A 27466-nucleotide genomic window follows, 5' to 3' on the forward strand; every position below is an offset into this window, starting at 1 on the left:
TTTGAACATTGCAGCTCTTGACAATTTACTATTTTTGTTAATTATGTTTTGCAACTAGACAGTGCTTATAAAACACCTTTTACATTACATTACATTTATTCATTTGGCAGACGCTTTTATCCAAAGCGACTTACTATAGGAGAGCATATAAACAGTCCACCCTTTTAAAGTCCACCCTAGCTCAATCTGTTCTTCAATTACTTCTCTATATGACTAAACATTTTGTTTATTTGATAAAGCGTGTGTTTTTTTATTAGTACGAAAATATGAAAACATGTAGGGACTGTAAATATATTATAGCCTACTATTACTAATAATAGGCTAATACAAACAATAATAATATGAATAACGATAACAGTCATATTGACGCCATGAATCATATTTTTTATTTGACTTTCCATTCCTTTATTTGGCTACAACAGTTGGGAAATCTGTTAGATATAAAGGTTTAGTTTGTTTTTTTCGTGGCTTTGTCGCTCCCTAGCGAACTTAGTAATGATTTTACAAGTGCATAACTGTTCGCTCACTATAACAACTAATCTTAATAGCTTTATTAGAACCAGTTTTCCTCGTGTCACAAACGGGTCTTTATAAAACTATGGATGCCGCTGCATAATGACAGACTGATCACATGCGCGCAAACAAGCGGTCAAATTTGTCCATGGGACTTAAGTCCTCCAGGGGCGCGCGGAGGCTCACAAAGGTAAATCATCCATTGAGTCCTGGGCATCCTGACGTAGATTATCATGTATGATTAACTATATGTTATAAATCCCAGATTTTATTTCTAACGCGGAAACTGAATGACAATTCATGAAACTGTTCTTAAAACAATATTTTAAATCAATGATCCCGCGATTTAACAGTGTTGAAAAAACAGGTATCACGTGGTCAAACAGCCATTTCAGTTTAGATGTGGACGATAATTTACACCAGATTAAATCTTTAAAATTAATTGAATTGATGTGGACAGTCAAAATAAGATAACAACAAACAATTGTTTTACCCACCGTCCCTGACCAAATATAGAGAACTTCCGGGCCGCTAAACCACGCCCATTAATGTCTCGGCTACCTGCTACTGGACTCTCTAACGTTACTTACATTTCTATGGCTTCAGCGAAAGTCAGTCAGTCAGTCAGAGACTGATAAAAGCATCCGAGAAAGACACGCACGGCGTTATAATAAAGAGCTGGACAGGAGAAATCATGGCATCTTTAAATCTCGGATTTAACGGGGCTCGGAAAAAAGCAGCAGCGCGAATCAGAGCCGTGGAGAGGAGGAATCTGATCACCGTGTGCAGGTAAAGTCTGATCACATGAATTGTGTCTGACATACTGCATCGGCGAACGTGTGCGCTGATGTCATTGCTTACAAGTTTGTTTTTTGCACATTGCTGATGTTGGACCAGGAGAGATGATGACGATCATCTAGATGTACGTGCGCTGCACACAGTAACGTTGATCTGAGATCTGTCGTCAGTGAGCATCACGTCATAATTGACAGAGCCCTTAGAAAAAAAGTATTGTGGTAATACCAGAGTACAGTGACATACAAAATTGCACTGACCACTGCATTCACTGTGTTGTTTTTCCCCCGGGTGGATCAGCCTTTGTATTATACGTTTTACTATAAATATCAATCTTGAAATAGTATTACTCCAGTGAGACTATGGTAAATTTGTGGTTGCTATGGTTTTAACACAAATACTTTGATTGATATATAGGTACTGCGGTACAACCATGTAATTTGTGAGATTTCTACATTAACATGTATTATTTTTCCATCAGATGCTTTCATCCAGATGGATCCACACAAATGAGGATGATGTCTAGACTGTTATTTGCCATATTTTTTAAGTAGCATCTTCAATTTTGACTTCCTTTGATCAAACTACAAAGGGTTAGCATGTTTATACACAAAAAAGAGCAAAATTACAATGTTTGTTTGTTTATGACAAAAGGACCTCACTGCAATGAGGTCTTATGACAACAAAATGTCATGCTGAATGGTTTATTGTTGCATACTATATACAATTTTATGAATACTGATACTGTTGAGCATGCAATAAGCAGTACACTGGTTTTCTAAATATCTCAATTATCTCAATTATTTTTCCATTATTTTTTATTTCTGTAACATTTTCACAACCTGTTGAAGGGAGTAATGTCAGTGGTTAGTTTCTGACTTTCCTTGATGGTGACTTTGAGAAATGTTTATTTCAGAAACTTGTAGCTGAATATGACTTGTCTGTGAGTAAGTCTAATGAGACAGCATCACACAGAGCATGTTTGAAGCAGGAACAGCAACACAAATAAATGTCATGCCTATTAAGTGAGCACAGCAGGTATCAGCCAATGGAAAGGCTACGAGTGTTACGTGTGTGAGACTCAGACTGTCATAGTCATTTTGCTGTTTGTGTGTGGGAGAACAGAGGGACAGATAAGCAGAAATCCATTTCCACCAGTTTATCCTGTTTATCCTGTGATCTCTGATCCAGAGTTCATTCAGAGCCAGAATAAATCACCTCAGGTGGGTTTTTGGTGATAACATGTTGACGTTCAGAGTGTCTGAAAAGGGTGTCACAAACATACAGTACGTGTAACACATATGCATGATATCACTCAATACCAAAAATGTAGGCATTTTATGGTACGATGTGTTTAATTAATTTAATTTATTGGTTGAGCTGCCAAACCAGTTGAGAAGTTAGTTTAGCTTAGTTTAATTTAGTTTTTCTTAATTCTTAAATAATTGTTAAAATACAGTTGTATTTTTCAGCGACAAGCCTAAACAGTGTTCAGTTTTTATAAATTTACTCACAGATTTCTTCGAAGAATTTGATTTAATCCTTGAATTTTGTAAAAAAAAAAATGTATTAGTTTGGCAATAATATGCTGTTTGAATTTGAGTTTCTTTTTAGTTTTGTAATTTTAATTAGGAAAATTTTATAATATCATGTAATGAAGCAAATTAGCTATAATTTTATCGTTACACATTAGTAAAAACATTATGTAAGTAATGTGTTTTGTTTCTGACATTTTTTCAACACCTAAAACTACCCTTATTTTTTTATAGGGAACAGTTTATTCTTTCTTTATAATGTATAGAAAAATAGGTTCGCAGGTGTTCACAGGTTGTGCATCAACCCTGCTGCTTATTTTTATGTTTGATTTATATAAAAATAAAAAAATAGCACGGGTATATTTCCAATTTAATATTCCCTATGTTACCTTCAAGAAAAGCGATTTGGAGTCTGGTTATGTTATTATCTTTCTGCATACTGGACATCCTACCTGCATTTCTTTTCATAAAGTGAGATTGTATCTGTTATGCATCAGCAAACATTTTGAACAGTTGTGTCACATGACTTTAATTCATAGAATACAATTCATCTTTAATGATCTAAAAAAGTGAAATAAAAATTGATCTCAAAATTTTGCATTTTTAATCCAGCTTTAGTTTGTAGTGAAAGTCTGGTCAAAGAAAGAGTCGAAAAGGTGAAGGAAAAATTATCATTTCATCCTTGTTTTTCTACATTTTCGCTGTGTTTTCAAAATGAAATGTCAGATGTGAAATTATCTCTGAAATGAAAAAGTCACGACTCATAAAAAAGCTGGTGATAATAAACTGGACTGTCATTATGCCAGAATTACATGTAATGAAACCGTAATAAACGCCTCCATTAAACACGTGGCGTCTCCTATTGAAGAACTCCTAAAAGCTCATTTAGTGTTTCTGAACAGTGTTTCTGTTGTCTGTAAAACTGGATTATGCAGATAAGATGTCAGCGTGTTCACGGTTGTGTGTTGTGAGTTCGCAGGTTCTCGGTAAAGACCCTCATTGATCGCTCGTGTTTTGAAACAATAGATGACGCATCTGCTGAGTTCATCAACTTTGTGTCTATTCTGGAACATATTCTGAGCCACAGACTGAAAGGTGAGACAGAAACTGTGTTATATTGGTGCACGTCATTTGTTTCTGAATGCCTTTTCTTTCCATGTGTGGCATAACCCTTTAATTTGATCAAGTGTATGCAGGTCATTATAAAACAGATAAAGAAGGATGCCAGATCTTCTAAAGTTTGATACTAGTAGTGGTTGAAATATTTAGGTCACAACAAAACTATTGTAACAGGCCACACGCAATTTCCTCACGTGTGAAATGAAGATATTATTTTCCCCCACACACACAGTGTCTGTGAAAATTAAATTTTCCCAGAAGCCTGACGTCTCACACGCATCCCCATCCATTATATAAGGATGCTAAGATGTATGCTGCTCGAAGACACACACGCACACACACTCCAGTAGAGTTAATGAGGTATAAAAAGAACAGTGACTGTCTCATTTTGGGTTCGAGAAGATCAGACTCTGACACAATAACATTTCTTTCTCTCTCTCTAAGTTCTAACCTGTTTATAGACTCTGGCTCTGTATATGAGTTATAGGTCTGGGAAATATAGATAATGTACATCCACAGTTTTTAAGCTTTTGAAACAAGATACTCTCATTATTTCTCTGTTCATCAACCAAATCCTATATTTCTCACACAGTTTGAAAATATTGAAACTAAGTTATATCAAAATTCACCCCAATTTTTTTTTTTTTCATCATTTACTCACCCTCTTGTCATTTCAAACCTCTATGGTTTTCTTTCTTCTGCAGAATACAAAAGAAGATATTTAGAAGAATGTTGGCAGCCAAATCATGGTGGCACCCTTTGACTTCTTAGTGGTTTTGTATGATTTAAGTCATTGGGTGCCACCGTTGTTTGGTTACCAACATTCTTCAAAATATCTTCTTTTATGTTCCACAGAATAGTCTTAAAGCGGGTTAACATCTCATATTAATCTTGAGTACCTATAGAGTAGTATTACATATTCGTATCTTCGAAGAGTATTTAGTTTGATCACTTTACGATTCTTTCTGAAAACATACGGCGCATGCGGGGGGGGAGGGGTAGGCTGAACCAAAGCACGTGCGCACCCATTGTCAACAAAACACAGACATCAGTTTCACTCACCGCATGCGGTTCATGTCCGGCATCTTTTAGCGCAGGGACGGCTCCATATATCAGTTTCAAACGATCTCCAGATCCAAATCCATCGTTTATATAACATTCATTACCCAAATGCAGTGAACAAACAAAGTCCTGAACTTCGCGAACGTATGCTCTCACTCTCTACTGCTTACAAGTGAAAGTGACGTCTGCGCATGCTCCTTCTCCTGCTGTCCTGTGGCCGTGCCGCATGCTTTTCGGGGAGAATTTTCCAATAAGGGAATAAGAAAAGTTGTGCCAAACAGTTTTATATGTTGAAAAAAACTTTCCGAAACCTGTACGATCGCTGGGGGTGTGTATTGAGCACAGAAATACTACGTAATACGCCCAACTCGTTTTTTGACAAGTTGACCATGTTAAGCATGAGAAGACAGCACGTTTAACATTGTAAAGAAGTCAGAATGCATGACATCGTTCGCTTTTAACATGTTTTCAACCACATAAGGATGAATTATTGATGACAGAATTTTTATTTTTTGATATGCAATAATATACAGTAAAAAATGTTGTTAAAAATGTCAATGTCAGTTTGTAATATTTTTTATACACGAAACAAGAGAATTACCAATTCAACAAAAAATATTTCTATTAAGTCCATTAAATTGATGACTTTAAAATAATTTTTTGCTGTAAATCTGTAAACCGATTAACAGAAATAAGTTATATACATCTGCTTATACTCATGGGGTGTGTGTATACCTGTTTTCTCTCTTTAGGTCAGGTCAGTTGGTTTGGCTATGAGAGTCCACGCAGTTTCTGGGATTACATACGTGTAGCATGTAATAAAGTACCGCACAGCTGCATCTACAGCATTGAAAACATGGAGAACGTCCGCAGCTCAAGGGCAAAGGTCAGAACACACAGCCAAAACATTCACAATGTTTTACTTCCCACAAGAAATGTTATATTGCATTATATATAATTATAAATGTTATATATAATTTTTTAAAGTTAAGAGTAAAAGTATATTATAAACAGAATTTTGGATATGTGTAACAACATTCATAAAGTCTTGTTTATGTATTTTTTTTTTTTTTTAATAATCCTGGCGTACGCCCCAGTTTAACCTAGTTTGGCTTGTTATATGCGGAGATGGTCCTTCGTTGTTGTCCGGAATGCATCAGGATGCATTAGCCTCTACAAATATGATGTGGTCAAATGCGTTTCTGACCATCTCTAACGTGGTTTGAATAATCCGATCGCAAAAGTTTTGGACTTGTGTTCCGTGCTGTCCGAGATGAACGTTAATGCCAGGCTCTCTCGTCTCTGCTGAATTACTTTCGTTTTAAAGGCTTTTGTGGTTAAAATGGTAAGAGGATTCTATCTCTCTATGTTTCTCTTAGGGTCGTGCCTGGATCAGAGTAGCGTTAATGGAGAAACGTTTGTCTGAATACGTTTCGGCAGCTCTGAAAGATTTTAAAACTACCAGGTTTGAGCCTTGAACGAGTCATGGAAACGAATGAAATGTTACACGTGAAGTTCTTTTGTAAATATATTTATATCCATAAGATACAAATCGCTCTTTGTGAATGCGTTACTGTAAAAATCTAAAAAGATAACGAAAATAATTGAGTAAATACAAAAGACAAAATGATTGGTAAAAAGTGTGAGAAATCTAAAATACAAAAGTGTTTTTTAATTCTTGGTCTTCATCAGATTCATTTTGTGTTTGTTTATCAGGAGGTTTTACGAGGAGGGGGGCGGTAGTTCTGTGCGAGGAGGCAGGGCTTCTTGCGGATACTCTGATTGGCCTAAATACCATTGACTTTAGGTACGTTTAATCATTTCCTGTCTGTAGGGTGGCTGTGACATTCAGCGGGACAGGATGTTGATCAGTCATTATATGGGTTACGCTTCATAAACACCTGCTGACATAAGCCTCCCACACACACTTATTTCATCACATCCCATAATCCTTTTACACTGTGACAGTGTATACCGATGAAGTGCACGTATTGAGTTTTGCTAAAATTCTCATCTTCTATTTGACAGTTTCTGTCTAAAGGGGGAGGGGCTTGATGAGAGCTGTCCAGTGGTCATTGACTACACTCCGTACCTTAAATTCACACAGACGTGAGTGCCACACACCTGTCATACGTGTGAACGCGTCTGTTAACGCATCTCTTAATTCAGGCTGTGGGTGGCTGTGTTTATGTGTCAGATCTGACAGCATCAGCAGTGATGAAGAGGAGATGAGGACGCTTGGCAGCAGTGGAAGTGAAGCAGGAACTCCTGAAACATACATGGCGGCAAGTCTGATGGCCGATCAGAGCACCTGGTACAGCAAGAGTAAAAGACTGGAGCAGAAATACAGAGTCGTGCTGGAACAGAAGGTGAGAGAATTGTTTCTGCAGTATGCATAACTTACCAGTAATATGTGAATTGTATTTTGATTACTGCCTCCCACAATGCAGTGCGCTGGACTTGACCATTCCATTTCGCTGTGAGCAATAGCATTGTTGGATTGTTTATACATTTGTACCGTCAGCCCTGATTCCAGTTGTGTGTGTCGTGTGTTTAGGGTTATCTGGAGGAGCTTGTGCGTCTGAGAGAAGCTCAGCTGTCCGAGTCAGATTCTCAGAATAAATCTCTCCTGCAGCGCCTGACAGACACTGAAATCAGCCACAAACTGGAGAAAGAGCAGCTTGAGATCATCATCCTTGAGCTTCAGGATCAACTGTAAGAGTCTTTAAAACTATTATACAATTGGAAACATTAGTGAATTCACTCACTCTGTGAAAGTTATTGATTTATGGTAATGAAAAGTGCTGGTCATGGTGAGAAATATTGTTCCAAGAGGTCTGTGAAGTGTATTGATTTATCTTTTTTATTTGTATTAGCTCTTTAATATTTGTTTTACATTTTTTTAAGAGATGCTTTCATGCAAAGTGACTTACAAATGGCGAACATCACAAGCATTTTGTCAAGAGCATTCCATATTTATAGTGTACGATTGCAAGTCGTATACATTTAAGAGCTGAAATAAAACCATCTAAAGTGAAAAAGTGAAAAGCAAAAATCACTTTTTAATATTTTGTTGGGTAGATGGATTATCTGAATCTCAATACTCATGTCCAAAGATGTCGACTGGATTTTTCACTCTGTCAGACTGAAGTTCATGGTTCTTCTGAGCACCGGAAAGCTGTCTGCTTGTAGAGATGTCACCCCCAAGAACAGAGCAGGGTTGCTATGGAGACAGATGCATAGAAGTTAATCGGTTATTGCAGCATGTAAATCAGGAGGGGATTTGATGGAGAAACTACTGGAAGAAAAAATAGTACATTCTTTATGTATATGTGTTAAAGGTCCAGTGTGTTGTATTTAGGAGAATCTAGGATCTATTGACAGAAATGCGCTACCCAGCAATCACAATACGTTCTGACGACGTCGTCAGTTCGTCTTCATTTGGTCAACGTGACATTGCTTTGTGACCACGTTCTGAGGACGTCTTGGCAACGTTCCATTCTTAGAATTTGGTCAAACTTCAGTATAGGGGGCAATTCTCGCTTTTAACAAACCATTAACTACGACTTTCCCCCCATTAAACTGGGTAGGATTAGGGATGTAGAGTATTGTCACACAGAATATATGCTTTAAAAATACTAATAAACAGCCAATATGCCAATAACAGGCTTGGTAATAACAACTAGTTAATAGTGAGGATTGCCCCCTATATTGAAGGGTTACCTAGAATTTTTGCTAACGTTTCAGAAACGTCTTAGCCATCGTGAACTGAACCCATGGAGAACGTTGTAGCGACGTGGTGTACTGGACTTCAGATAACGTGGGCACTGGTCATTTGATTAATGAATCTGGTCCTTTCTATTTATTATGCTATGATATGGAAAATTTATGATCAGTAAAATCTGTTATAATGTCAGGATGAAAGCTATATTTAGGATTAAAACTGCATTTCTATTTATTTAGTGTGTGCGTCTGATATGTGCGTTCCGTGCAGGTCATGGCTAGAACTGGGCATCAGCACTTCAATACCACATAATTTTTGTCACAGTGAATTACTATTTTTATTTTGTTATTGTAAGTTCAGGGTTGGCCTAGGTGTAGGTGTTAGGGCTAAAATATACTACAAGACTTTTGCTCAGATTTTGCCTGGATTTTCAGTCTAGACTTATTGCAGAAAGTCTGTGACAGTCTGCAGATTTGATCAGTTAGTGTGTTTCTATCTGAAACTTTCAAAAAGTCTGCAATTGTATGATGTCTAGTGTAAAAAAATCTGTTCAGATTTTAAAAGTTTTGTAGTGTATTCCAGCCATTAGCAAAGTAATTTATTGTAATTTTATGGCGTGATTTTGCATTACTTTGGGCCGTAGCTGTTCTAGCCACAACGGTGTTATACAAAGAGCGTTTGATGTGTTTCCATCATTTAAACGTTAACGGTCATTTCTTTTGACCTTACTGGCTGATGCGAATTAAGCGGTTTATTAATATTCTTTCTTTACTTTATACCTTACATATGTGAGCATATTTTCACATATTTTAGTGATTTTCGATTGATTTGGTGGGTTTAATTGAATGGACCCTGATGTTTGGGAATGGGACTAAAGAAGCTTTTGTTTGTTGTCACTAAAAATGGACAACCTGCTAAATTTATGTGGTAAGAATATAATGTTAAGCTTAAAGATAATGTTTTTTCATCTCTGTCAATAAATATCTGCTTTAAATCCTCCATATTGTGTTGAAGTCTTTGATTATTTATGTAATTTACTTCAGTATCTAAATAAAATGTGTTGAGTTTTATTGATCGTTATACTGTGCTTTATACATATTTGAAAGGAGAATTATTCCAATTGTGCATAAAATGTAATCTTTAACACACAGATTAAATCACAAATTAATTAAATCCTTCCTGTGATGGATGATAATTGTTTGAATTATAATGGACAACTGCTCTACAGAGCGTGTTTTGTAAATACGTTATCTCCTTCAGCAAAGAAACTAAAAAATGCAGACATCTTAGTCCAGTGGAGTGAGCAGTTGGTTGCAATTCACAACCTCACCACTAGATGCCGTTAAATTTCAAACACTGGACCTTTAAATGATAAATACTTTTAGTGTCTCAGTTTATTTCAGTTTATTCCTAAATCAAATGTTTGATCTCTAAGAAACACTTAACTAATAGAAAAGTATAGATTGAATGCACTGTATGCTGCTTTAGATAAGCATCTGGCAAATACATAAATGCAAATGTAAGGTGCTTTGAAACAAAGCATCTGCTGAATGAACAAATGTAAAGGCATTCGTTCTGATAGCATCCTTACTGATGACGAATGTTTTAACAAAAGCAACACATTACCTCACAACAAACGTTTAGAGATTAAAGTTGTAATCTGAGAAGATATAAAGCAATCTCTTTCCATGTAAAGCTGTATGTGTATCCCTGTATCAATTGCAACATCAGAGGCTGAATCAATACGAAGGAGCGTGTTTGTTCTCAGACTGCTGTGAGTGATTTACAATGGGTCATTTCCAGCTGTGGGCAGTTTTGAACCTTATTGTTGAGGTTGAAGACTGTTTGTTTGTTTGTTTGAGAATATTGGCAGGTTAAGTCATTGATAGATAAACAGACACTCACCATGTTTTTGCAAGAAACCTGAAATTATTTACGTTTATGCAAACGTTTTTAACCAAAGTATACCAGACATTTGATCAGTGTGTGTGTTCCCTGGGAATCAAACCTATGACTTTATTTGTGCAAAAAATCCTCTACCAGTCGGGATACAGGAACACATGCAGGTTCTTAGACCTATTCAAGAATATTGCTTTAAAATATCAGGATAGGAAGTGAACTTTAACAATTTAAAGTTAGAAACACCAGGCTATTCTTGTCTGCCTAAATATGTTAGTTCAAAGACTTCTGGTTCTATGTTGTTCTTATCTTCATCATTGTACTTTATCTCTTTGTGTCCTTCCATGTATCTGTTCACTCAGGACAGTGATGAAGAACCATGACCTGCGCTCCAGACAGGAGCTTACGTCCCACTTGACAAATCAGTGGCCCTCACCTGCTGCCTTGGATACTAACGCTGTTGCCTTGGATACGCTCCTGTACAGGAAACGCATAGGACCATGGGATGAGTATGTACTTCCTGTTTTTGTAGTTTATATCCGAAGTATGAACCTAGTATTGATACATGCAGCTTTACCTCAGAGCTTGTATTGGATTTCATTCAAAGGTCTGTTCCTGTTCAACATAAGCAAACGTCAGCTGTGCGCAGCTGTATTTTTGGCCTCTATCTCAGCTTCATTTTGATTTTAGCTGATGTATGCAGCTCTGAAATCACATTATAGTGTTGGCACACTTTGAACTGCCATCACTGTCATTCATGAGGAACGTATACAGGGCTATTTAAAGGGTTGAGGTCATTGTAAACCAAATTTGGGGTGAATCTCACAAAAACATGCCCAGAAACGTTATTTTTTTCATCACATTCTCCCCAAATTTTAGTTTTGAGCTTTTGTTATTTCACTTTTTACCAATGGTGACTTGCATTAGATTCTAATTACTGTAATACAGTACGCTATAAGTGCATCACATATTTGAACGGATAGTTCACCCAAATTTTATTCACCCTCATTTTATCCAATACATGTTTATGACATTGTTTTCTGTCAAAGGGGCCAATGTTTTGGGTTTAACATTCTTCTAAATATCTTCTTTTGTGTTCTGCAGAAGAAAGAAAGTCAACAGGTTTGGAATGACATGAGTGTGATTTTAGGTGAACTGTACAACAGAGACTACTGGATGATGTACTTAACTGTAGAATTTACATTATTAGTTTGTTTCACACCACAGAAAGTCAAAGGGGAAAAAATCATTCATTAAATTCACTTAACGTGTTATCATAATCGTAAGATTCTTAAAATAGGCCTTTTTTTGCTCTATTTTGGGTGAAATGTGACATGTTTTTGACAAGTTTAATAAATGTGCCCGTGCGTGTGTGTGTCCCACAGTAAGAGCTTCCAGAGTTTGGAGCATCTTTCTGCAGATATGAGTCTATCTCAGGCGTCTCTGGATCCACCACAGCTGAACCCTCACAGTCTGGACAGCAAGGCAGGACTTTCACACTGGCACAGAGAAGGTTTGTGTTGTGTCTGTGTGTTATGATTCAGCTCTGGTGACATCATCATACTCTGATATCGGACATCTAGAACTGACTTAATTATAGATGATGTCATTTCTTCATACCATCTGAGGGTAAGATATCAGCAGCAGTCTTCCTACAGCGTTCATGTGAATCTCATGAAAATATGAGACAGCGTCTGGGTCATATTTTACCCTGAAATCAAATGATATTTCTTTTGGCATCAAATCTCCTTTCATTTTATTCTTTTAAAATAAAATATTTTGTATTATTTTATTCCTTTTATTCTCATTACCATAATGTGTAATGATGTTTTTTGTCTTGTTTCAGATTCTTTACTGTAGTAAATCAACAAGTTTGTTGTAAATACCGCTATATACAAATATTGTATATTTATGTGGTCAAATTGATCCAGGCCTTGTGCGTTTTCGTCCATTATACATTTATCATTTTGTGCATTTCCAGGAAAACGAACCCATGACCTTGTCGTTGCTAGCACCATCCTCTGACCTGTCATCTTTCTCCTCAGATGTTGCGTCTGCAGCTCTGTTTTTCCTCACTTTAAAATAATCACTAATACAATTAGAAGATATCACATGTGAGATGTTGATGTCTACTCACTAATGTGTGCCTATGTGCGGTTGTGTTTTCACAGGGAAAGAGGATACTCCATCTCTAAGGGGTTTGTGTGGATCATTGACCTCGATGGCCAGTTACAAATCTCTCGCCAGCCTAAAGTCAAGTGAGTATCTGGCCAGTCCCACAACAGACATGACCAGCCCAGGAATTACTCCATCCTGAACACGCAGAAAAGTATGGACATTATACGCACAGACAGACACATTCACACAAACACAACCTCCTACTTGACAAACAAAGGTTTGGATGGTACATGAGAGAAAATGGAGGAAAAACGATTAGAAAGAAAACGACACTACCATGCTCAGTGTTTCTCTGAGAGACATTTCTGCCAGACAAGGCAACGCCCCAGTTCTGGTTTTATTTGTTCAGTATGTCATTGAAGTTTGTGTTTATTATTGTTTATCAACGTCCTCACACACACTTACCATCTGTTTAAAGAAACACATGAAACGACAATCTTGACTCAGGACATCAGGAATTCAAGCCTTTTGTAAAACAACCCAGATTTCGCATTTTGCAGTTTTATTTTGTTATTTTAATTTTGTGCTTGAGGTCAAGTTGTTTCTAAAATCTGTGAGGAATTGTAAGTTAATATGAGTGGAACTTTGGCTCCCAGCTAAATTTTGACATTTCTCCTTCTATTAGATACATTTAAAATTTATTGACACCTAATTTACCAATTCAAATATTTATTCATCCTTAAGTTAAAAATTTCCAACACTTATTTATATTGAGATAAAAAGTGTAACTCGCTGAGATCTTATCTTTACAGAAAGCTTAACATACAGTCAAATCCGTGCAAAGGGCATAGGAATCTTGTATCCTCCTAAAGAGCTGTATGTTGCGATATTGACTATTGAGTCTACATTACGCTGCTTGATACATGGCTACTGACTAGATTAATAAATAAATGAACAGGAAATATTGATTTGAGCTGAAGAGAGAGGAGGCAGAGTGATATGTGAAACGTAAATTTGCTATAGCTATACACAAATTAGCACAGCAGGATTGTGGTCAATTAAACGGTTTTGGTGGTCATTATATGAAAATATTAAACCTCAGAATGCCGTTATTGACCAAGAGATGTGTATAATAAATCCCTTGAAATGCGTAATGAATTCACACAGTATAAGTACTTGGTATTTGTAATGAGAATATTGTTTTTTTTAAAAACAAATAGACTGTTTTAATGGTAATTTTCATGATGGTGGTTGTCAGGAATTTTTTTAAGGTGGCCCGCTCTTTGCATGAGTTTTTAAAAAAAAATTTATGTAATTGGGTTGGTGACCTTGACTGTAAAGAAAAATAGTTAATGCATTTCCAGTACAGATAATAGAAACAATCTGTTTTTTCAGAATAACATGAGTCATGCACAATAACACAAGAAGTGTGCATTGCGTAAATAATAAAAATTCGCCATAGACATAGACAACCTAAAGGTTTTGACTGCTTTTGATGTATGACATTGTTATGTTCGCCTTCTATGTTTGCCTTAATTCTCACACATACGTCTGGTGTTCTGTATGTAGATGTTAACAGGTTTTAAATGAAGCATTTAAGATTCACTCCGTATTCAGAATTCTTCAATCAGTGAAAGTGCCCTCTTACATGGAGTGCACATGCATATGTATGATCAAATTTACATATCCACACACCACTACATATTCATCAAACACAAGGTATTAGTTATGCATAATTTCTCACCATCATTCAGATAGTGGCTGATGTGCATACGATAAAAATACAGTATATAAGACAGAACTGGAAAGAATAGTTGTTTTCTTAATTTAAAAAGTAAAACCTTTAAAACTTTTTTTTATCAAACTAGCAAGTTACTTGTAATGCTGTAAAATACAAAAAAGTGTTCATAGTAACAATTATAAACTATTATATTCAGGTCATTAGGCATGCTAGGCCATGATTTATAATAATTTCACGTTCAGAAATGCGTAATAGAATTTCAGATTAAAGGCAAAAGCGTATGCAGAGCTCCTGTTGGTCGCATAACTGTCTTGTTGGCTCTTACTGTATGTTGCCTTGGCGAGCATCTGTGTTTTTAGCCTTTTAGATCGTCTCGTCTGGCCGTGTGATTTTCTTTTGTACCACAGAAATACGTTTTACATGTAAACGCATGTTGTACACTCTTCAGAGCTAGATATGAGATGTCGTTAGAAGTCAGTACATTTCACAGTGCAAGTTTTCAAATACATTCATTCAGTACTGCCTGATTCTACACATGCAATGAAACATATTTGATGTGTCTAGTGGAATGAAGGAATGCAGCTGCGTACATTAAGAAATGCTTATGAAATACTGTAGGACTTAGTGTATTAATGTTCTCTTCAAGGTAGGTTGCTGACACAGTCATTGTTATTAAATGGAAAAGTTATCATTTGTTTTTAAATGGAATACTTATCATTTGTTTGAGTTGAACTGCTGAATTTTGATGCCTTTACTGACATTTTTGAATGTATTCTTTTTTATGACTTTTTACATTTTGGGCGATTTAGCTTTTGTCAAACTTTCTGTTCTATTACAGTGTGACAGAAACAAATGCTGTGAGCACAATGAAGGGACACTGAGATGAATATCATATATTCAGCATCATTTTGCATTAATTTGTTCAGTCATTTAATTTTGTGTCCGTAATTACATCCATGATTTTTCAATAAACTGAAATGTAAATTCGATCTTGGCTACAGGCTGGTTTTGTCTGGAACATGTCTGTAGTGTGTTGTGATATCTCAATGTGGATTTTAATCTTTTAATTTATCTATACTTAAGAACAGTTTCTAACCCTTGAAATATTGAGAGCTGTGCGTAGCTCAAATTCAATGAAAGGCAATATTCTGTATATACAAAACAAGGCACAGATATGTTTTATATACAGTATGCATTTTGTAGGCAACATATACGACGTTTAAATACATAAGAAATCAAACATCCAATCAGTTATTAGGGCTTTTACATAACACAGTACCTGAGTTTTAGGGTTTTTGGCACCATTTACACACCCTGTCCTTATTTATTAACAAAAACAAACAAATAATGAGATCACTAAACGGCAGACTACAAAGACTAAAAAATCATATACAAAAACTACTAAATCAATTACATTAATAAACATGATATCTAATGGTATCCAAATTGTTTGTGTAACAATTAAAAATTCCATAAATATCAATAAATAAAAATATTAAAGATTAAATCTGATCTGATTTATAATCACAATAAAATTAATATCAATTATGTAATTTAAAAAAATGTCTGCCATGTGTTCCTTCTTTACTCTTTTGAATATATGTTCACTAGAGACAGGCAGTTATTTCACAGCATGACATCATGCATGATGGGGAATAGGTGAGATAACCAGTTATTAATTCCTCTTGTTTTTAAAGAAATCTATCTGATGAAGTGTTCAGTGGTTTGTTGCAGAGCTGTCTCAGGTGTGTGATGGATGAGGTGCTGGGCTGCAGTCCGGTCTTTCTCCAGGTTACGTCTGCGGAATAAAGCTTTACCAAACTCATATGTGCTAACCATTATAGCACACGCAGGTGCCACTTTTATCAGCCTGGGCATAAAACCTGAGGATGAGATGATAGAGAGTCAGTGCTGTTCCACTGAGACATCTAGTGGTAGTTGTTAATAGGACTGTGCAATATAAAGAAAATAAAGCTTCACTATTTGCATCTGCATCAACCTAAAACGTTCACTATGCATAACTTTTTATATTAAATGTACTAAAATCATTTGGTTAATGCAAACCACTGTCATATGAATATTGCAATATGCACATTTGTGATCTTTTGATTCATTTGGCAGCCCTAATATAGTTATAGTTATTTGTCTAGTCAAAACATTTTATTTTTGGTAATACGGTTGAAATGATAGTGGGAGAAATTTAATACAGTCTACCTGCAAACAGTCCAGATAGGCCATTCTCTGCCACTATTCGCTTCATCACATTGTATGTGCTGGATGAGACTTGTTTGGACACTGCAAAGAAAAAACACGGTTCCCACATTTAGACCAACAAATTTCAAATTCTTTTCCATGATTTTTCCAGTTATTCATCATTACTTGTAACTAGAATTTTCATCCTCACATTTCGTTGCCTGCAATTCACCAAGTTCCACTTGCCGCCTCGTCTTCACCACGTCAAACGGCAACGTGACTATCGCTGCAATCTTAATACAATAACAAAGTTCTTAGGCGGATGTGCTTGTGTAACTCACAAGTTAATCTTAATGATGTTAAAAATAAAAGGAAAAAATGATTTGTATATTGAATACAGTGTTATGTATATATTGTCCGATATGTCAAATTCTTGCCCATGTACAGTATATCCAAGGTCTCTTCAAAATTCATAGATGTGTTTTCATTAAAGCCAGACAAGTTTGAAACGTGACCGCATGATTTGTTACGAGTAAGCAGGTCTATTAGGTGGGATGCATCAGGATGCAAACAGCATTTCACACAACTTGACCTATTTTGCTCCAAATTATTCCCATGAGACACACGCAGACTCACCGATCCAGACACCGCTCCGGCTGTGAATGTGATAGCAAAGGTTGGATTTGAACTGTAGTAATCACAGGACCAGGATTTCCCATCTCATAGTTATACCAGTACATAGCTGAGGAGAAAAGCCAAACACACAAGGGTTCATATGTAGTCTTAATTTAACCGCCGTTGGCTATGGGTCTATTATAATGTGAATCACCTGAGAAGGGGACGTCTCGAAGCAGCGTGGGACCCCAGCCTCTCCACAGTGACCGCAAGCCCTCGCTGTGCACCGATGACCTGATCACAACGCTCAGCTGTCGGTACGACTGTTTTTCAGACTGAAGCTTTGTGCGGATCAGCTCCAGGGGGCTTATTACTGTGACCGAGCCCACTGACACACACACAAAACTCAGGTAAAGCAGAGCCCGCTTTGACACCGTAATTAAGAATGTGGTGGAAAGGTCAAACACTTATCAATCTGGTTAAACAGTACCTCTTGCGAAAGCACCGGCCAGTAGTGGAGCCGTGTCAGATCTGTCACCCATCCTGACCTTGAGAGCACCGCAGAGCTGATCATAAGATGTAAAATAGATCACAGTCGCAGGCACTGCCATCATTCTGTAATAAAAACACTTCATTGTTCTTGCAGTAAAGGTCAGATGTGTCCAGATAGCCGTAAACATCCTCAGGGTGTGGAAAATGAAGCTGAGCACTTACAGCGTTGGTGGAAGGCCACTCCACAGAGACCTGATTCCCTCCCTGCGTATGATCTTAATAAAGGCATCCTAGGACAAAAAATGTTAAAAATTTAATTCTGCAACGCTTCAGTCTGTAAGTTATCAACATGTACTGTAACAGTCCTTGAAGATTAATATTTTAATCCTTAAAACTGCTTTTTGAATGTTTGTCTTACCACTGTGCCGTTGAAATGACCAGGTGCTTTGTACCACGCTTTACCATTTCCATTCTCACAGACGCATATATGATCCATCAAGCCATTACAGTACAAAAAACATTTTCCTGTCGGTTAGAAGATCAAACAAATAAATAACTAAGGTTTCAAACCACATCAAAGTCTGATACAGAGACAGTCACATATGTTTACCTTTGGGAAAAGGATTCTTCTGTGCCTGCAATCTGATCTTCACAACATCAAGAGGCGTCACTGTGAACAAATTTGCAAAAAGCATTTGCATTTTTTATGTTCTTGAGTTTTATACTCAAGAACATACAGCCTGAAATAAACCATTGCTTTGCCCGTCATAAACATAGATTTAACTGCATACTTTATGAAATTCAGATCTGTAAACAAAAACAAGCCTGTTTAACATATACATCCAGCATCCATTGCTATTTGTTTAAAATATAAACATGTGATCATCACCCTACCAAACAGTGAAGTAATAATTGCCCCAGAGCAGGACGCCACCATCTGCTGGAAGGGTGTAAGGCCCTCTGTGGCTACTAGAGAACTTTTCTGAGAGACCATTTCAACACCTGTAATGTATTTTAAAGTTCCGTTCATTAAGTACTTCCTTGTTTTTAGAAGTTCCATTAACAACAGTCACGTGTCAAATATGAACATTATTAAGTTGTCTCCCTTACCTTGGACTTTGTTTAAAAAAACTCACATGTTCGTTATGCATACAGTCATACAAGAACACTCCCCCGGTTATATAGACTATCATCAGCTGTCAACTACAACTGCCCCACTACTGAGTTTTTAAAGAACGTCAGCAGCAAACACTACACAAAATCGACAAAAACTGTACACTGTCATCGGTGTAAATACTACTAGTAAAATACAGAGTTAAAAACAAATTTACATGATTCGCCTGGAGTTTCATGCTGCTGCGCTAGTGTGCGCCATTGGGCTTACACAACACATGACGTGCGTGCCGGTGTCTGGTATTCACAGCAGCACATTCGTTACTGCTTCCTTTTTAAATTTCGTCATAAGTTCACGGTTATGAAACTGTATCGAGGTTTATGCCCTATTAATATAAGTAAAAAAAAAATATTTCCTGAATACAGGCAATAATCGTCATATGAGAACGATTGTTGCTCAATGTTCAACATTTTTAAAGATCTGTTTTCATAAACTTACTTCGAATATATGTCGAATCTACCTCGGTTAATTGCCAGGATGACATCAGGCTTTATGGCGAAGCGGGAAAATAGAAAGAGCTCGCGTCGAGTGTTTGTTATGAAGATGTTTATAAACACAGATAAGAAACATAACATCTAAAAAGCCTTTTTTTTGTTTTTATCTCAAACGTTTTAAACTAACCAACACTTTCGAGTAATGGTAGTTCGTGTTGAAGGTGTAACTGGCTGCTTTGGCTGGGCTTAGGGTTGTGACCGTTAGGACTTTAAACTTTACATTATGAAGCACGAGTCATTCTCCAGATGTGTGGATCGAGGTAATGTATTTGTTAATTGTTTACATTGCGTCTACTTTTCGTATCATACTTACACAAATATTATGGCAATGCTATGCTTTTTGACATGTATTCTTTAAAAATACTTTGCACCATCATTTAAATGCATGAGTACAGATGGTGTAGCCTAAAGTACTGAGTATAAGTCCATTTTGAAATATGCCTGTATTTGCTTATGTATTTGGGTGTATAAATTGATTTAGCTGTTGTTGTACTGTTGTTGGTCTTAACAGATTCAAAACTGGAACAAAATGCTGCATCATCTAAAAGCATCGTAAAATCAACATGTGCTGTTCTACAAAACAAACCATTCAAAGGAAGAATATTTTACATTGATTTGCCATGGAATAAGAGGACACAAACCTTAGAAAGTGACATTAAAAGTCTTGGTGGGGTAAGCCAGATATCAATTATTTTTCTTTTGAAACAAGTAAAAAGGCAATTGTTTACCAGCACCAAGGGAGTTTATAAACAAAGCTACTAGTTTGAATGCTTCAGAATGCATACAATGCAGTCATTGCCATTGACCATTTAAAAGGCTGCAAAACTTCCTTTTTATTTTTTATTTAAGACTATTTTAGCAAAATTAATCCATTTAATCAATACAGTTTATAATATTAATGGGAACATTAAATAATTTGAAGACAAGTGTGAAAATGTTTTGTTTTCCTGTATTTGGTCCTGCTATTCTTTTGTTATGGGTAAATCTATAGCTCCATTCAAATCACTGATGTTGGTTTGATTGTATTGGATACAATTGTATGGGATGGTTAAATACTTCAACATGTTTTATACTGTGTATTCTGCTTCACTCCAATTTATTACAATTTCACATAACTTTTCTCATCTGTTTTGTTTATCAGACCGTGGAGAGGTTCTTCAGTAAGGAGATCAAGTATCTGGTGTCCAGCAAGCCAGAGGCTCGATATGCTCAGCGTCTGCTGCCGGACTCTCCAGCTCCCAGCCCAGATTCAGGGGTCAGCTCTCCTCATCCCAGCAGCAAGAGGGACAGCCATGTACACAGGGGCAGCTCCCAGGGACCCACAGATACGGTTAGCGATGACACTTTTGCTCTGCTTGTCTTCACCTGCACATGCAATTTTGTATCTGTGTACTTTTCTCAAAAATTCTGATTAATTTGAGTAAATAAAAGTTTAGTAGTTTCCTCATCTTGTGTTTTTTGGGGGGGGGGTAAATTTCACTTTACTAAATGGGCTGCATCATACCTGCAGTAACATTTTGTCCATTTTTATGTTACAAATGTTTGACAGTTGCTGTGAAGAATGAATATTAAGAGTTTCATTGCTTGCATATCTGTTTTGTATAATGTATTCTATCATCTATATATACTATGTTTTTAATTTGTCTTTGTTTTAAAAATCCTTTACTGTGTCTAATATTTGAATTTACATTTAATTTTTACGCTACATTTTCCTGTGTTATTAGAAATGTTTAATTTGTGTTTGCGTTTTTCAGGCGACTGTAAGTCGAGGAAAATCACTTGTGGAGAGGGTAGTTAAGGAACAAGTGAGTTGGTCTTTGTTTTGTTAATTTTCTTTTTTTGTTTGTAGATTAACTCTTTGAACAAGTGAGTAAATTGTGTGTTTTTGGTTCAGTCTCAGGAACGCATTCAGATGAATGGAATCTTGGCCAATGCTTTGGAATGGGGGGTCAAAGTCCTGCATGTTGATGGTATCATCAACACCTTTGTCATTTACATTTTTTTCACCATTAATGCTTGCGTTGTTAGTAAAATTAGATGCTTGTTACCCAGCTAAATCAATAATGGCCAAAAGGCAGAGTATGTAATTCACAGTGTTATACATATTTGAACTGTGATTTTGTGTTTTCTGCAAGCTTAAGGGTTGAAGTTAATCAGGTTTGTTCTACACAGATGTTATTTCCTACATTGAAAAAAGGAAGGCAAAAACCATTTCAGCAAAAAAAGTGGAACCAGTCATAAAAGGACCTGTAAGTAATTTATATTATTTACACATGTTATCCTGAAATATAGTTAATGTTAGCATTTTGGGTGGCATTATACTTTTACCTATAAATTTGTTAGTAGAACATTTGAATGATATTTGTTCGAATTCTACAGAAACCTGAAAAGCTTTTTGTATAATTCTGAGTATGCATATTTCAGACAGGGTTACATAATTTACATTTAGTCATTTAGCAGACGCTTTTATCCAAAGCGACTTGCAAGTTGGTTAAACAATGGAAGCAATTGGGTCAACATTAGGACAACAAATAGCATAAGTGCATAATAGCTCACTTATTCAATATCTATTCAGTTGTTTATTTGCTCTTTATTTGTAGGTTAAAATCAAACCCCCAGAGAAAAGTACATTTCTGAGAAACCGTGGTAAGTACGATTGTTTGCAGCATTATTTGTTTACAGAGTATAATTATCTCCTCCCGATGAGAAAAAGTTCTAGTTGATTACAATTTTACTTTTATTTTCAGCTGGAAGAATTAGTCGACCGTTTGTGAAAGTGGAAGATTCAAGCAGGTATTTACTTTGTTGTGATTAAATTGAATGTGTCAGGAACTTGTCTTGGTTTTAGATGGATAACAGTCAAATTTTTCTTTTTTTCAGACATTATCGACCCATCTACCTCCCTATGACCAACATGCCTATATGCAACCTACAATCTGCTCCACCCTGTAGTCCCTTTCTGATGGAGCAACATGGGAAAGATGATGCAAAGAAGAAACTGAAAGAGGAGAGGTAAAATGAGAAATAGTAACATTTTTAGTTAGGGGTAGCATGACCATGAGCCATATTCAAATTTGTGGTGTCTGATATTTAAATGCACATCGTAATATGTGCCGTGATGTTGAGTTTTTAATGCTTTTGTATGTGTGAATAAAAATGTTTGTTTTGGTGAAGGTCTGGTGGTGACCGTGGAGCTAGGGGAAAGAAAGATAGACGAAGAGGACAAGATGGGAGAGAGAAAAGGAAAGGAGGATACTGCGAGTGTTGTGAGGTCAAATTCGACAACCTAAAGGCGGTATGTGCTAAAATCAAAGTGTAAAAAGTATTTGTTGTGGTCTCCATGCAATAGATAATTGACAGTATTGTAATTTTGAGCTTAAACTAGGATGTTAACATCTGAATTCACTGTGTGATATTCTGACCCCCAGCACCTAGATGGCACACAACATCAGACTTTCTCTAAGAGCGAGGAGTATGCAGTTGTGGATCGTGTCATCGCGGAACTCACCTGTGATCTCACTGACATCAGCACACACTCCAAAAGGTACAGACACGGGTCACTATTTTTAAGAATTTTTAACAACTCTGCTTTTAGAAGATGATTTTATCCAAAACATCATTGAAGGTTCTACACATTTGTTTAGTGTTTCGGTTAAACCCTTGACCTTGGTATTTAGGTGGTGTTCTTTCAATTTGTATCTTTTGTAGGGTGAAATGTAGTGTTTCCACCCCCCTTCTGCATGCAGAAACCATACATGTGGTGAAGGAAGATATTGTAGCTCTGGCTGGTCATGGGAAGCCAAAAAGCGAGGGCTTTTTACATTTGGACTCTACAGCCATACAGTCTCTGTCAGACCAAGCCAGAGAAAAATCTCTACTTGTTCGGAAACGCAGCAGGGGCCAATATGATTTCCCGTGGAGCAACAGGGACAGCTTATTGGACCCTTTTGATCTGGAGAAATCCCAATCCAAGCGTGGATCTTTTGAGTTGGAATTCCGCTCGCAATCTGTTGTACGGACATATGAGCGTAGATCTTTACTCAGCGGAGAGAAGAAATGCGCCTCCTATACGCTTGAATATAGGACAGACCACGACATGAACCCAGGTCAACACTTCAGTGATGGAAATGTAGAATCTATACCAGGAAGAGAGTGCTTCAGGACTAACTTCAGTGACATGTACACAAACAGCGTGCTGGAAAATCGGGCTGAAAATTCAACTTTTTGGCCTCAAGCCAGTACAGAACCTGAACCAAACCTGGACAGCCCCTGTAGTTCACTGCGGCGTAAGGTTCGAAATGTCAGACCAAGGAGAAAGGAAAGACCAAACCTACACATCCAGTCCAGTAAAGAGAGAGTATCTTTGAGCTCTCTGTCACCCGTTAGAGTTGTACAGCAGCGTGAGAATACATCTGTGTGTACCCTGGACCTGTGGCAGCTATTCCAGTCCAGTGACGACATGGATGAAGACTTTAAAGGTTTTTCAGATCAAAAACCAGATGGTACAGGTATAAATGGAACAGGTAAAAACTAGAGGAAGGACAAATGGAAGTATGCATAGAGCACGTAGAGTGTGTTCTAAAAGTTATGAATACACCAGTTAATATATAAATATTCATAGATTTGTTTTCTTTAATCAGTAGGATGAAAAATGGTCTCGTGACCATACTGGCTTTAAAAGAAACTCTTTATTATAAACTGGAAAAAGCATACTTGATAATACCTACTGATTAAAAAACACACAATGTTTGTTAATTGCATTTTTACATTTATATTGTGTATGTAACTGAATCACATAATGGCATGAAGCTTATATGATTTTCTGGCTTCTGTAATAAATTGCAAGTATTTTTTAAAATTGTTTGAATGTTTTTTTGGCTATAATGCATGGGGGAAAGTACCAGGGTCTCTAGCACATTATAACATGCGTTTGTGTGTTAAATGCTTGACTTATAGCAAGAATTCCCTTCTATTCATAACATCTATAAAGGTTAACAAACGTTCTATAGGTATGCATTAACTTTCAGTAAATGCACACCTATGAAGGTGTTCCAGGTCTGCCGCCCGCATTAATGGCACGGCATAGTCCGAGCGAATTGCGTTTTCTTTCTGCGTTTGGGGTGAAAAACAAAGCTTGAAATTGCTGAGATACGTTATACTGTTTTCGAACATTCCAACGTCCCTTTATGTCTGGATGTGGGGTATGGGCCTCCAGAAACATGATTTAGTATAATAAGTGTGCCGATGTGCACGTAATCTCAAACAACAAACATGACTGCTGTGATACAAGAACAGAGAATTTGTATTTTATAAAGTATGTATACACTCCTGAACCAAATCTTAAGACATGGGTAAACATTAGAAGAATTCACATTTCTCGTTGGTGGATCCTAACCAGTGTTGTAAGTACTGCTTTAAAATGCCAAAACTAGAAACGTGAGCAAGAGACAAATAACAGAGTAGGCAATTTAATGAAAACTTCATTTAAACTCAAACAGGTTGTTCATCAGCTGATCAAACGTTTAAGGCCATAGCCCCCCCCCCCCCAAAAAAAACAGAACTAAACGTGTCAAAAATGGACTCTGTAGTGAGTAGCCGCACCGTTCTTGTTGATCACTTCAAACACTGGTGTCGGTAGGCTTCATACGAATGATTCCTGGAGGCTGGTCGCAACGTTGCTCCATGTGGTGAAGATGGCTGACGTCGTTTGTGTAAACATCCCTTGCCATCCATCCTCAAACGTTCTCAATGGAATTTAGATCAGGGGAACATGCAGGATGGTCCAAAAGAATGACTCATTGTCATGCTAGAAACGTTGAAAGCCATCAGGACCGTCCAGGTTACATGTTTTCCTATCAGAGAATACAACTTTTTCCACCCTTCAATGTCTCGTGTGTTATTACTCCCTTGCAAATTCCAAACGGGCAAGATTGTGGCATTGAAGGAGATGTGGCTTTTGCAGACGTTTTTTGTTCTTGAAGCCCCTTCTCTCACAGATGCCGTCTTATGGTTATTGGCTTGCAGTCTGCATCAGTAAGGGCCTTCATTTGGGTTGAGGATCGCCCTGTGTTTTTACGGACAGCCCGTCAGATCCTCTGGCTCAGTGCAGGTGAAATGTTTTTGGTCAGGGCAAACAACCTGAATGACTTGATGTCTCCACTCTGAATATTGGGGCCATCTATCAGTTCGGCAATACGCTGAAGGGCGAGTTGGTGTGGCTGTCCGTACTGCTGGTTTAAAGCTGCCATAGTGTCAGTGAAGGGGTAGTCAGAATTACTGTAAGAATCTGCCACCAGCAATGCTTCCTCCAGCTTCAGATGATCCACTAATATCTGGAACTTGAAACGTTCAGTGGCTTCTCTAGGAAGGAGATTGTCTAAGGCAATACGGAGTCTCGCAAAGTCTCTTGGGTTAGGACGGTTGAAGTTCGGGATTGTAGGAGTAGGCCCTGTGTATGTTTTTTTCCTGTCCACCAGGGGAGTCACTGAGCGTTTACATCTGGGCTCGTGCCAAGGTGAAGGGGAACTACGTCTCTCACGCTGATCTGGAGAGTAGCTGAAGCGGCATGCAGGAGAGTAGTCACCTCGGCATGATGGTTCTCTGTATTCTCTGGAGGAATGACAAGAGGCTCTGTAGCTGGCATAGCGCTCAGGTGAGCGGCGGTGGCTACACTGCTCATAATTATGTTGAGAACTGTAATGCCCTTCTCTGGACTCATAGCTTCGTCGCGAAGCCTGGTGCTTGCTGAGTTCTGGCTCTGGCGAGCGTTTAGGTGAGGGAGAGTCATTCCTGGTTGTTTCCCTGTAGTCCTGACGCCTGTCAGAGGACCGTTGTGGTGGTGTCTCCCTGTCTCGGAAGTAGACTGATTTGTACTGTGTTGAAGCACCTCCGTATTCCAGCCCTTCTCTGTAAAGTCTATCTCTGGCAGCCACAGTACGTGGCTCTGAACTGGAATTGCTGGGCTCCGCCCTGGCTCTGAGCTGCTCGTTCTGTATTTTTAATTCTTCAACTGATGCTAGAAGATCTTCCCTTTCACGCTCTAGTATGCTGCACTCCCTTCTCCACTCATCTGCAGAATATTCACATTTATCAGTGACTGACCGTCCCGCTGGGCTGTGGTACAACTGACTTTCTGGTGGTGCAGAGCGTGAATCAGGTCTGCTGTGGTCCTCTTCGTCTAGCCGCTCCCTAGGCTGTGACTCGGAAGGCTTCATGGTTTGAGATCTGTTCGGGATATCAGACAAGTCATAATCTTGCAAGTAGTTAGGGAGGGACCGCTGCCTCCTAGATCGTGGACTATACTCGTTATCCGAGGTGGTAGACATCTTGCTCCGCTGCAGGCTCTGGATCCGGCTCGAAGGACCACTTAGTTTAGAAGAGAACTGGCTTCTTTGAATTTTGATAGTTTGTGGATCATTAGATAGAGCTCACAGCGGTGATCGGTCAGAATCACGCAAGATTTCTTCATTGGAAGTATTTATTGGATATACAACTGCAGGATTGAGATGTACATTGAGGTGTGTGGTTCTGAAACAATAATGAAGTGAAAACAAACATAATTAGTTGAAAGAAAATGAATGATTATCATGCAACAAACCATTATGTGTATTAACTGTATCCTATTCTAACAATACAGCAGAAATAAAATACAAGAATATTATTTAAACATGACCGAAACTGGCATTAGAAGAATGAAAAAGTCTGTGCAATGGTTCTAGGCTGCAATAACTATAACAATGAGAAAGCATAAACCATTCGCTATTCAAAGCCTCCCTCTGCTGGTCACATAAATAACTACAACAGGCCGCTCTGGTGACGACCAGTGTTCATGCGGACAGTGCGTGCTCTATAACCAATTAACTGGATTAAAGGCGAATATCTCCGCAATAGCTTACAAACTATGTGCAGAGGGTGCATAACTGGTATTCTACAACGTGTAACAAAGGAATAATGCCCGAGTACAGACTTATACATTTATACATAATAAGAAGC

At 37.5% G+C, this 27466-nt stretch overlaps 4 protein-coding genes across 4 annotated transcripts in view; 2 read left to right on the forward strand and 2 right to left on the reverse strand.

Annotated features, from left to right (window-relative positions):
- Window positions 1-1071: 1071 nt before the first annotated feature.
- rundc3b (RUN domain containing 3b) lies at window positions 1072-15495 on the forward strand. The gene is given in 12 exon segments (XM_056762266.1): window positions 1072-1302; window positions 3823-3938; window positions 5777-5910; window positions 6404-6489; window positions 6741-6756; window positions 6758-6831; window positions 7053-7133; window positions 7222-7393; window positions 7582-7739; window positions 11010-11156; window positions 12033-12160; window positions 12819-15495. Coding segments are annotated over 12 exon segments (1353 nt in total). The 5' UTR covers window positions 1072-1207; the 3' UTR covers window positions 12965-15495.
- A 166-nt stretch (window positions 15496-15661) lies between these two features.
- Window positions 15662-19194, reverse strand: slc25a40 (solute carrier family 25 member 40). The gene is given in 12 exon segments (XM_056762268.1): window positions 15662-16389; window positions 16721-16801; window positions 16911-16992; window positions 17336-17418; window positions 17421-17441; window positions 17529-17702; window positions 17805-17929; window positions 18029-18096; window positions 18225-18331; window positions 18417-18476; window positions 18701-18808; window positions 18917-19194. Coding segments are annotated over 11 exon segments (1083 nt in total). The 5' UTR covers window positions 18801-18808; window positions 18917-19194; the 3' UTR covers window positions 15662-16207.
- Window positions 19195-19480: 286 nt separating this feature from the next.
- dbf4 (DBF4 zinc finger) lies at window positions 19481-24326 on the forward strand. Its single transcript, XM_056762265.1, has 12 exons — window positions 19481-19734; window positions 19986-20146; window positions 20616-20804; window positions 21229-21279; window positions 21369-21444; window positions 21647-21723; window positions 22075-22120; window positions 22222-22267; window positions 22355-22486; window positions 22649-22769; window positions 22903-23018; window positions 23183-24326. The coding sequence occupies exons 1-12, from the start codon at window positions 19698-19700 to the stop codon at window positions 24006-24008; spliced, it is 1878 nt and encodes a 625-aa protein (XP_056618243.1). The 5' UTR covers window positions 19481-19697; the 3' UTR covers window positions 24009-24326.
- A 220-nt stretch (window positions 24327-24546) lies between these two features.
- Window positions 24547-27466, reverse strand: part of LOC130432771 (uncharacterized) — a 4763-nt gene continuing 1843 nt past the window's right edge. The window contains exon 2 of the mRNA XM_056762267.1: window positions 24547-27001. Within this exon, the coding sequence (XP_056618245.1) occupies window positions 25561-26799 (1239 nt within the window). The 5' untranslated portion in view covers window positions 26800-27001 and the 3' untranslated portion in view covers window positions 24547-25560. The remainder of the gene's footprint in view (window positions 27002-27466) is intronic.

This window comes from Triplophysa dalaica, chromosome 12 (genome assembly GCF_015846415.1).
Source record: "Triplophysa dalaica isolate WHDGS20190420 chromosome 12, ASM1584641v1, whole genome shotgun sequence".
Lineage (NCBI taxonomy): Eukaryota > Metazoa > Chordata > Actinopteri > Cypriniformes > Nemacheilidae > Triplophysa > Triplophysa dalaica.